Source organism: Dendrobates tinctorius, unplaced genomic scaffold (assembly GCF_039654945.1).
Source record: "Dendrobates tinctorius isolate UK_male_01 unplaced genomic scaffold, ASM3965494v1 ptg000145l, whole genome shotgun sequence".
NCBI classification, from domain to species: Eukaryota; Metazoa; Chordata; class Amphibia; order Anura; family Dendrobatidae; genus Dendrobates; species Dendrobates tinctorius.
The window spans coordinates 13,513,014-13,525,365 of record NW_027361812.1 but is presented as its reverse complement, the minus strand read 5'-3'; the positions used below and the strand labels follow the sequence as shown (position 1 = coordinate 13,525,365).

The 12,352-nt window shown below is 46.8% G+C and overlaps 1 protein-coding gene across 1 annotated transcript in view; it reads right to left on the bottom strand.

The window, feature by feature from the left end:
- Nucleotides 1-12,340, bottom strand: part of TARBP2 (TARBP2 subunit of RISC loading complex) — a 44,854-nt gene extending 32,514 nt beyond the window's left edge. The window contains exons 1-3 of the mRNA XM_073546228.1: nt 12,184-12,340; nt 8,380-8,549; nt 7,495-7,597 (exon numbers count right to left, since the gene is read on the bottom strand). Coding sequence (XP_073402329.1) covers nt 7,495-7,597; nt 8,380-8,549; nt 12,184-12,233 — 323 coding nt within the window. The 5' untranslated portion in view covers nt 12,234-12,340. The remainder of the gene's footprint in view (nt 1-7,494; nt 7,598-8,379; nt 8,550-12,183) is intronic.
- Between the last annotated feature and the right edge of the window lie 12 nt (nt 12,341-12,352).

Below are 12,352 nucleotides of genomic sequence, written 5' to 3'. Positions count from 1 at the left end.
ATTTTCTAGTGTCATAATTAGCAACTAACAATAAGGGTATGTGCACACGTTGCGGATTTGTCTGCGGATAAGCAGCGGATTTGGCCCTGCGGATCCGCAGCAGTTTTCCAAGGGATGTACAGTACCATGTTATCCTATGGAAAACAAAAACCGCTGTGCACATGCTGCGGAAAATTCCGCACGGACACTCAGCAGTTTATTTTCAACAGCATGTCAATTCTTTGTGCGGATTCCGCAGCGGTTTTACACCCATTCCATTATAGGAATCCGCAAGTGTCAAAACGCAGGCGAAATCAGCAGGTAAACCGCAGGCATTTTGACCCGCGGATTCTGAAGATTCCCCGCGGAAAAATCCACAGACGAATCCGCAACATGTGCACATACCCTAAGGCATTACTGATAAAAACGTGGCTTCAATCATAACAAAAAACTGAAGCCGTTCACCACAACCAATGCTCTGTGCCCACAGAATGTCATTCTCGGCAACACATCTCCTGTTTACATGGGGTGATGTGCTGCCGATAATATTGAAGCCTAAAAAAAAAAAAATCATTGCACTCACCGAACTATAGACTGCTATAAACACAGAGGTAGAGATGTGGCCACATACATATAACACAGATTTATTAATTTGTTTTACAAAATATCAGAAGAAAAATCCATCTTTTAAAAAGCACTAACAAATATGCCCTAATGGGTTACTACAACTAGAGCACATATGAACATTTTCCCATCCTGACAGCCAACGTTTCCTTCAGTCCCATTTTTCAGTGAAGCAGCTTTGAGCCTGTGGATCCAATACAGTCACCTGGCACAATACAAGGCGTGCTGGATGGGCCATCCAACGCACTTTAGAAGACCCCTTAGAGTAAGACCTCTTTCAGACGTCTCATGTATGAGGAAAACAGACCAATTATTATGGTCCAAGTGTGATCAGTTTTTCTGGTAAGTAGAGGAAAAAAATAGAAAGGAGGAGGCGGAGGTCTTTACCAGGAGGACGTTGCTCACAGGGTAAAAACACAGAGCAGCCTAAGGGTATGTGCACACGTTGCGGATTTTGATGCGTTTCCGCAGTGTTTATGGACGCGCAGAATTGCCTCAAATCCGCAGGGTGTTGTGCACACAATGTTAATGGATGGGAAATTCAAAAACGTTGTGCACATGCTGCGGAAAATTCTGGACAGAATCGCAGCATTTTATTTTCCGCAGCATGTCAATTCTTTTTGCCTATCCGCAGCTGCAGTTTCCATTCTGGCACATAAAATAAAAAAAAAAACTCTTCCAATCTCTCCACAAGGGAGAAAGTTTACAGCAAAAACGCACTAGAATCCGCATCAATTCCGCTGGAAAACAGCATGCATTTTACCCTGCGTTTTCTGCCAAGAGATGCGGATTCTCTGCAGAAAAATCTGCAGGCTAATCCGCAACATGTGCACAAAACCCTAACGACACATCCCAGAGAATCCCATGAGCCATGCCCCATTGGTAAACACCATAAAAGTTAGTACTAAATAAAAAGAAGAATTTGGGTAGTCACCGTAAAATACTTCTCTGAGCCTTCATTGGGGGACACAGGAACCACTGGTGTATGCTGCTGATACTAGGAGTCTAACACTAGGCAAAAAGTTAACACCTCCTCAGCTGGTTATACCCACAAACTGGAACCAAGCGAATCAGCTAGTGAGACAGCAGAAGGGGAATCAACAGAAAATAAACCACATACTGGCCCAATAGAGGCACGAAGAAGGGTGCGTAGTATGTCCACCAACGAAGACTCAGATTTTACAGTGAGTACCTAAAATCTTTTCCCTACCGCTTCATTGGGGGACACAGGAAACCATGGCACATACCAAAGCTGTCACAAGGGTGGGAAAAGAAACCCCCCCCCCAAAAAAAAAAAAAAAAAAAAAAAAAAAAAAAAAAAAAGGGAAGAACAGGCACATTTCTCAGATCAGACCCGGGTCACTGCTGCTTGTAAAACCATTCTACCCAGGTTCACATTTGCTGAGGCATAGGTGAGCACTCTGTAGAACTTGGAAAAAGTAAGTAGAAAAGGTAACAGGTTTGCAAAACAGAGGCCCTATGACAAACAGCCCAGGAAGCCCCCACTGCATGGGTGGAGTGAGCCATAACCCCGAGTGGGCGCGCTCTAATTTGCACGAGAGGATTCCAGAATAGCAGAGAGAATCCAACGTGCAATAGTAGCCTTAGAGGCGGGAAGACTTCTGACCCTTAGGGATGAGGGCTAGTGAAGAGCGAGCGTGCTTGGATAAAAAGTGTTATCCGGAGAGTGAACCAAGATGCGGTCCCAAGAATCCACGGGAGACCTATAGTGGTTTGACACCGACTCCTACTCCACAGCCTTGGAAAGAAGGCTGTTATGAACAGGTCACCGAGGAGGATGGCAGGAATAGGCTAGGCCACCAGGAAACCAGAAAGGTTGGTCATTTAGCAAATTGCAGACACCGGTCGTAGCCGGGTACAAGCAGGAACTAGAGGACGGCAGCGGTGACAGAGCGACGGAGGGTAAGAATGAATGCTTTATTATTTTAAGGTGTGCGGCAGCACCTTCAGATTTTCCGGTACGCCGTACCGGTGCAAAAAAAGCACTGGAGCAAATGATGGGGCCCAAACTGTCTAGAAAGGAAAGGAAAGACACTGTCTGCAATCACGCAAAAACCCAAAAAAATTCAACACGTCTGACGTACAAAAAACACTGAGGTCTCACGACCTCTCCCCCACTATATCAGCATTCTGGAGTAAAGTGGCAGCAAAGCAAAAGAGACTAATAACAGGGGACTGAACAAACTGACGCAAGCTGTAACATATGGAGTGGGGTCCAGTACAGCCCCAGCAGGGAGCACGCTGAACCCGCACAGCAAAGCAGAAAGAGGCAAAACCAGATCAGAAGCAAAGGATTAGCAAATGAACAACTTTGCTGTCTCCTGCCTGATCCTGCATTTTTCAGCTGACCTCAAGTTGCACAGGAAGAACTAATCACCAGCAACAATTAAGGGAAGCCTGCTCACTTAAATACTCCCAATCAGTAACCCCAGATTTCCAATCATTGTCAAATGGCAGACCTCTGTCAATCCAGCCATCTCCACTACCCACAGTAACCAGAGGGAGCCCCGACTCAAGAGAATTCACAACAGAAGGCCTTCCATGTATGATAAGAGGAAGAGTTCTTTCTTGCCTTACTCATGGTTTGGAAGCACTGTGGCTTCAACAGCCATGCCATTAAATTGATATATTGTGAGTTCTGGTGGAAAAGAGGACCCCAGAAAAGCAGGTCTGGACAATCTGGAAGTTGCCACAGGGCATCTGCAAGAAGACTACCTTTGCATACAAAGATCCTCTGGACCAGTCCAGAGTTACGAGGATGACTGGCACGCCTTTCACCTGTATCTTATTGATCAGCTTGGGGATCAGATGTGGTGGGGGGAAAATAGATATGGAAGGAAACTGGGACCAGGAGAATACAAGGGCATCAGCTTCGACAAGTAGACAATTGCAGGATCTGGATATGAATTAAGGGACTTTGTTGTTCTTTATGGATGCCATCAAGTCGGTCAGGAATGCCCTAATGTAGGTAGATCTGGTCGAAGACTGGTCAGACTCTGAGACCACTCCTCCATGAACAGTCCTTCTCCGCTTGGCAATCTGGCAGCCCATATGTCCACTCTGGGAATGTGTACTGCTGAAATCGCAGCCACAATTTGTTCCACCCATGACAGGATAAGAGATACCTCTGCCATGACAGACAGGCTTTGAATTACACCTTGGTGATTGGCCGTGGTCTTATTGGATTGGACACGTACCAAGCTGCCTGACAAAATATCCTGCCAATGGAAGAGAGACAGATGCATTGCTCAGAGTTCCAGAATGTTGATGGGAAGTGAGGTTTCCTAAGCCTTCTAGCAACCCTGAAATGTGATTTTATGGAATACTGCTCCCCAATCAAGGAGACTGGTGTCAGTAGTCACTGCCTCCCAGGGAATCTGTAGAAAGGATCTCCCGTGAAGAATAAGATCACCAGGCCAAGGACTGTTTGACTCGCAGATGAAGGAGTATTAGTCAGTCCAAGGAGAGGACCGTCCCAAGGAGACACAAGGGCAAGCTGTATAAGTCTGCTGTGTAACTGCGGAAAGCAGATCACTTCTATTGCAGCTACCACCTTGCTCAGCACGCTCACGCAGATTTGAAGAGAACATAGAGAAAGACGTCTGAGACACCGAATCCTGTGAGGAAGAGAAGAGATCTTTCCTTCAGGGAGAAAAACTCTTGATTGTGCAACATCGAACAGAAAGACTAGATGCTGAGCCAGGATCAGAGACGACTTCAACCTGTTGATGATCCATCCAAGCGGAGATACTGTGTTCAGAATGATTGTAGAATTCCACAACATGATGGAAATAATTGAGCCTTCATCAGCAGGTTGTCCAGGTAAGAGCTAACCAATATCCCCCTGGTTCACATGATGGTCATGGCTGCTGCTGTGATCTTCATAAAGACCGTAGAGCAGTGGCTAAACTGAAGGATAGAGCCGCAAACTAAAAATGAGACTCTTGGACTGCGAAGCAAATGAATCTCTAGTGGCCTAGAAAGATGGGTATGTGAAGGTAGGCATCCTGAATGTCCACTGAACAGAGAACTTCCTCAGGTGGAAATAAATGATGGATGATGGCAGGGACGGTACCAACCTTTTTTGGGAACAAGAAGATGTTTGAATAAAAACCTATTCTTCAGCACTCCTGTGGAGGAACGGGAGTGTTAACGCCAGACTGGGGGAGAGATGTGATGGCCAAGGAGAGGTTCCTTTGGGGAGACGATTTGTTGAAACGTTATCAAGGGAGGGAGGAAAATTCTATTTTGTAGATGGAGAAGACAACTTCTCTGATCCCGGCGCCGTCGAATGCAGAGAGCCACATATCATGGAAAAGAAGGAGACTGCCTCCTACTCCTAGTGGATTCCTAGGAGGGAGCACCCCATCACGCAGAAGAGAATCTGTTAGATCTGGTTTTGGAGGATTTGCTTTGCTTCATGAGTGGTTGCCAAGTTGGTGATGGTTTGAAAGAAGGTCTTTGCTTCTCTTGCGGTGCTCAGCATGGTTTGGGAGACCCCACCCCTCTCCTGTGTGACGTGCACATAAATGAGCTGTCTTTCACCACAAGCCCATATACTGGGAAGCGCCTGTCTGTATCCTGTTCATTTAGACACTGTTCACGCGTTCAGGTTTTAAATACATTAGATAGGGACTGCTTCGTGAAGGGTTACCGTGACGTGGTGAAGCAGCTTGGTATATTTTTTTTGCAAAAAACGTATCGACTAAATACCCTGTTATACAGCACTTGCTGATTACTGGCATGTTTTTTACTGCAGAGTATTTTTGCAAATTTGTCATTTTGTGCTTTCTTGTTGTGGTTCAGCCATTGGGTGGTGTGGGCATTGTCTAACTGACTTGTTCACACTTGTGCATGTCACATATATGTTTTTGATTTCTCTTGCGGTGCCAGAGACTTGTCGATTGGAAGCCCCTCTGGAGGAAAATTGATGAATGGAGCAAAACTGAACAGTTCGCTTTCTGTGAGGTGGGCGTTTGGACTTGGGTTGAGGGAGCATAGCGCTTTCCTCACCTCAGTACAGGTTTTGAGGAGGTTGGAGAGATAGGGGTACATAATGTCTGCGAGTCTCCATCTCTGGAAACATTTGCCTGGATGTTCCCACTCCTTAGAAAATACCTAATCAAACTCCTTGTGAGTGGAGAAGACCTGGGGAGGCGGCTTGACCCTCTTATAGATACCAATTGCTCCAAGAGCAAATGGTCTCTCCACCCCCCCCCCCCCCCCAGTCCCCGACATTTAAAGTCTGATTAACAGCTAGAATCAGACTGACCACCATGTCTCGAAGTTTGGCGGTCTGGTCAGAGTCGAGGTAACAGACCAACATAGACCAGAGGTCCGATTCCAGAACTGCCTGAGTTTTAGAAGAGGAAAGATGAAGGCCATCCTGAAGGAGGTAGAAGGAAACCAAGAGGAGCTCATTCGTGTCTGCTTTTTGGACCTCTTGTGCGAGATGAAGACAGTACCAGCTGATTGATCAGGCATACATTCTATAACTTTACCCATGGTCCAAGATACCTTGGTTAGGTCAACGACAGACTAAGAGCTGCAGACAACTCGGGAGGACTGTGTTGGGTGAAGACTGCAATTGGAACAGAGTACTGTAGACTGACCTGAAGGAAACTCTCTTACACAAAAGCAAGCAAAATGCTTGACTAGAGTAGGGGAATGACGGAAGCAATTCTCCTTGAGCTTAAACATGGAGAAAAACAGTTGGAAAAATTTCAGTTTTGGGATCTACTAAGGAGGGTCACTATCTTAATATGAGAGCAACAGAGCCAATGGGGTCGTGGACACTGGAGGGTCCGTAGACCGGAGTCTAAAGAATTTTGGAAAAAGAAGCTGGAACCAGGCTGCAGAATGTGCAGAGCAAGATCAGAACCCACCGAAAATGTGGTGAGGCAAGGAGAAGAGGAGTGGAGCCAAGGAAATACACAAAGGTTCTGATTGGCTAGGAAGGAAAAAGCCGATAAGTTGAAGGCCAGGAAACTGCATGACTGATTGGGTAGACCATAGAAGAGGCGTGGCCTAATGGCGTGACTAGGTCTCAGAAAAGCCGGAGCCTAGATTTTTAACTGGGTCTGCCGCGGATTGCACTGAAAAGGAGCAGGAAAGCCAGCGTGCCTACTGCCCGAGTGCCTGCAAGAAGAGTTGAAATACCTGTTCCTGAAGATGATTTTCAACTTCTTCGCAGGATATACGATCCATCAGGAGCCCCGGGAAGGAGAGTCATTGAAATAAGGTCAGACTTCCCTTCTTGCACACAACTCAATATGATGGATGAGCAGGCTGGATATAGAAGGCAAGGACTGACCGCCTTGTTGCTCCAAACGCTCTTCATGCGTTAAGAGGGTTAGGGTCCTGATGCATAAACCAGAGAGGATACAGTGAGACATTTTCAGCACTGTACTCTCAGTCTCTAAGTGGGGTGACAGAGTGGCATTTCCACTCTTTCTCAATCACTTGCAGAACCTGACAAAGTGAAAGCAGTAGAAGAAAAAACAAAACCTAGGGTAGAAACGAGTCTGAAACACAGACCATGTCTGCCTCCTACTGACACCAAGCCACAACGGATTAGCTTTGTTCTGGTTGGTGGGTGTAATCTGCCGAGGTGGAGTTAACTTTTTTTTAATTAATGTCACCATCTTAGTGGCAGCAGCATGCACCCATGGTTTCCTGTGTCCCCCAATGAAGCGATAGAGAAAAGCGCCCAAATCTCTGGAACAATATGGCGGATTTAAAAACCAGGGGGGGGGGGGGGGGGGAAGTACTCAGTGAAGTGGCGAGAATAAAATAAGATCAAATACCGTCCAAATGTGACCCTGTGACAGGTCCTTTTTAAGCAGTATTGAATAACCCATCTATCCTCACCTGTTCTCCTCAATAATTGCTGCAAACATAGCCCCACTCTTGAGAATGGCGATTGCCACTTCTGCTGCCCTGTGCTTTGCCGCTTTCTTACTAGGTCCTTGACCTGAGGAGAGAAGGAGCATAAAAAGTAATTAAGAGCCAATATATCCATTATTTCGCATTATGGATTCCCCTATGCCAGGACCCAAGAGAACCTTGACAGAACCGTCATCTGAGAAGACATCATGAACAATCATAGGATATCGCGTAGCAAAATCATTCTTTACTCTTTAGCCGCATTACCACATGGCCAGTTTCAATTTGTTCATCGCTTTTCTCTTCCTTCTAAGAGCCGTAACTTTTTTATTTTTCTGTCCACACAGACAATGATGTCACCTGTCCGAGCTATCACTTTACACCCCAATTGCAGTGCTTGCAGGACCTTGGGGGTCCCGAGTGCTGCAAGACCGCCAGTCGTTAATAAATGTCAGCGCTGCACAAAGCCCAGTTAAATTTTTTTATATAAACATATTAAAAGTAACCTGCTCCATTAATGTGTTTGTCCCATAAATATCATTTATTGAGGGGATACATGTATGATTACCAGGAATACTACAGCTGGGATCTTGGTGAAACAGGAGATCAGGCTCGAGTACACCTGGAGGACCACTGCACTAATCCCCATCTGTAAGAGCAGTCACACAGTTCACTCATGCAGGGGAAAATGGAACCCCCATTCTTGTTATTCGTGGGTGTCTCAATGATCATACATTAATTCTCTCTTGTGAATATGTGATCATTCACACCGAGGACTTTAAATACAATGATTTATCCCCAAGGCAAGATAGTCCTTAGTGCATCATCATAGAACTTCATTTCAAGCTTCGCTTCAATAAAGGCACTGACCGGTGCAATTGAGGTCTCCAACAGATACACGAAACGTAAAGTTGGGTTGATGGGCTTGTCCTTCAGCTTTGAGTAGGTCATAAACGGGGGTCTTTCCTACCCGAGTCCCATACTCCTGCAGTAAGCTGATGGGGGTCTTCCCAGGACACAACGTCAGCATCTGCTCTATACTGCAAAAAAGATGTAAGTATTAATATTAATCTGCGTTATTAACGATCATTAAACAAAGCTTATGAGAATACGTTCACGAAAAAGGCGGAGAATTCATTGAAGTGACCACTGCGCATGGGGAATCCGGACAAAATGAGGCTGGTGGTCACTAGATTGTGTGATGCTGATCCACGGGGACATTTATATCTATATATGGCATTATTTTTCGTCATTCGAACAATTAATATCAGTGTTAATTAAGCTGCATTTACACTGCAAGATACTCATGAACCAGTGTTAAGAATGCTCATTTCATGATAATCCTGCAGTCTAAACATGCCGATAACCCAATGAATGAGTAAGATGCTTGTTCATTGGGTCAAATATGCTTTTCACGCAGGGTAAAAAAAATTCCATTGTTCTCTGCGGCGCATCATCTGTGAAAACAGGACTGGTGCTGCCACCGTACGTGCACCGAACAATCTACTACAGATCGCATTCTTTACTGAGGCCTTGTCCCTGGTTAAACAGGCACTTAAAAGTTTTCTGGTGCACATGCCATATCAGGTTTTAGAAAATGTCCAGGAAAAAGAATGTTTAAGGGGGTTTGTAAAATTCACCAAATTTTATTGCAACATCTATTATTTAAAATGTACTTTGTGAAAAAAACACTAATTCATTGGGGCTGATTTACTACCAATGTGCACACCAGTCCTAATGAAGGGCTAAATGGAAAACAAAGCATCAAATTCATTAAAAGGAATTTATCTCCATATGCGACCTATCTAAACTATTAATAGGTTATAGAATGCTGAAAAATATCCTCCCTGTGTGTCTCAAATCATATCAGATGTGTTGTAACAGAGAAATCATCTTATTTCACTTTATATATGAGTGACCTCTTCCAGGCTATAGGGCAGATGGTGCCTGGAGAGGACTCTGCCTCCAGAGCTTATTATACATGAAGGGGAAGTTACCAATGTGATGTGTAATGGCCGCTCTGTGCTCTCCTGATATCTGACACAACTCTGCCTCCAGAGCCTGCAAGGTATCTTCCAGGCAACACCCTCACCCGAGCCTGGAAGAGGTCATTTATATAAAGTCATAAAAGATTATTTATCAAGACAAGACATTTGATATGAGACACACAGGGAGGACATTTTTCAGCAGTCTATGATCTGAATGCCCATATTAATAGTTTAAATAGGTCATATGCGGTGAAAGATATCCATTAAGAGACATATACTACCTAACAAATTTGGTGCATCTACTCTGTGGCGTGACTCCAAGCACCTTGCCAGAAACACTACTCCAGTCAGAGGACAAAGGAAAATTTCTGGAGAGAAACCCAAACATTTTTTTAATGACTCTGAAGGTGGGCGCAGCCACGTCCTGTCCCCTCCCCAGCTCCAACCATTTCGGCAGAGCTGCTTCAAACTGGAGCAACTCAGCTTTCTAAAGTAAAAGCTTTGATGAATCGGCCTCATGGTGTTTTTATACTTTGTGGACATGTCGGTTGTCATTTATGACATATACTCAGTAGATTCTTGTCACTGTGCAACATGCCCTGACAGTGCGCTCCCTCAATGGGAAGAGTCAAGCTGGCAAGAAAGAGCACTGTCAGTGAGTGTTGTAAGAATACCCAGATTGCAGGAACAGCAGAGACCAGCACCGTCCCTGTAAGTGAAGTCACTTGCGGGGGCAGCGCTGGTCTCTGCTTTTCCTGCATGCTGGGTAGTCTCCTTACAACACGCGCTAACAGTGCCGACCCATCACATCTGATCAGGGCCGGCGAGGGAGCACCCTGTCACGGCATATTGCTCAGTGACAAGAATCTACTCAGCAGACATCAGAATTGATCCAAGCTCAGACCAGGGACTAGTCCTGTCCTTGAAACTGATGTTATGATGCTCTGTTTCAGGGAGAAGGCAGAGGCTGCCCACTGATGACATCTTGTTTGATTATCGCAGCATGCACGGGGGGTTCTCAACCGATGCACCAAAGAGGAAGCAGTAATAAAAGCAGAGCGCAGAGGGGGAGCGGTAGGGAGTTTTTAATTAAAATATATTAGAAGAGAGATTAGATTATGGCAGTACTTAATATTGCTCGCTGTAAAAGATACGATCCCATTGGTCATCACGGATTATCTGCAGGTGTATGTGGACCTTCAGCAGCATTTACACTAAATCATGGGGAACAAGTGTGAAAACCGCTTGTGTCACTATTATCCGACCGTGTAAACCTGTAAACCGGCTGCTGATGACCTGACCAACAGGCAGAACACTTCATCCAATAGAATAAGCTTTTGCGAAGAGCAAAACAAAAATCATAGTTCTCAGCGGAGCATCATCTGTGTCAGCAGAATCTGCACTGATGAGGACTATGGCAGCCTGTGAGCACGGAGCCGTGTAGTGCACGTCCTTATAGACTGAGCTGTGTAGTGCCCCCATGTCCTTATAGACTGAGCTGTCAGCAGGGCCTCACTCCCCCTGGAACTGCTGAGCTGTGTAGTGCCCCCATGTCCTTATAGACTGAGCTGCCAGCAAGGCCTCACTCCTCCTGGAACTGCTGAGCTGTGTAGTGCCCCCATGTCCTTATAGACTGAGCTGTCAGCAGGGCCTCACTGCTCCTGGAACTGCTGAGCTGTGTAGTGCCCCCATGTCCTTATAGACTGAGCTGCCAGCAGGGCCTCACTGCTCCTGGAACTGCTGAGCTGTGTAGTGCCCCCATGTCCTTATAGACTGAGCTGCCAGCAGGGCCTCACTGCTCCTGGAACTGCTGAGCTGTGTAGTGCCCCCATGTCCTTATAGACTGAGCTGTCAGCAGGGCCTCACTGCTCCTGGAACTGCTGAGCTGTGTAGTGCCCCCATGTCCTTATAGACTGAGCTGCCAGCAGGGCCTCACTGCTCCTGGAACTGCTGAGCTGTGTAGTGCCCCCATGTCCTTATAGACTGAGCTGCCAGCAAGGCCTCACTCCTCCTGGAACTGCTGAGCTGTGTAGTGCCCCCATGTCCTTATAGACTGAGCTGCCAGCAGGGCCTCACTGCTCCTGGAACTGCTGAGCTGTGTAGTGCCCCCATGTCCTTATAGACTGAGCTGCCAGCAGGGCCTCACTGCTCCTGGAACTGCTGAGCTGTGTAGTGCCCCCATGTCCTTATAGACTGAGCTGCCAGCAGGGCCTCACTGCTCCTGGAACTGCTGAGCTGTGTAGTGCCCCCATGTCCTTATAGACTGAGCTGCCAGCAGGGCCTCACTCCCCCTGGAACTGCTGAGCTGTGTAGTGCCCCCATGTCCTTATAGACTGTAAGCTGCCAGCAGGACCTCACTCCTCCTGGAACTGCTGAGCTGTGTGGTACTCTGTCATGTCTTTATTGCCTGCACACGCCTCCGCTTATTGTACAGTGCTGCTGTATATGTTGGCGCTATAGTGTCCCTGCAGCGCCTCCCCTGGGCACCTGACGCATTACACAGCGCCCATGCAAAAGGTTGTGTGCGTCTGGCCGGACAGGTTCGGTCATCCAGAGAGGAGGCGCTGTGTGAGCGCAGCACCGACACCGCCAGCCGGAACAGGGCGCAGCACTCCTCCAGAGCTGCACTCATTCATTATCTGCGCCATTATGTGGAGAGGACAGTCCGGCAGACTGCGCCTCCTACCTGGGACTCCCGGGGCACGTCTGGTTCCCACAGTCCTCGGTCTCACTCATTCCCTCCTGCTCTCCGCTAACCAGCAACAATGGCCGGGGCGGGAAGGAGGGCCCCGGAAGGTCATGCAGTCAAAAACACCATGGTTCGCCGGGAGTTGTAGTTCTAACTCTACATGAAT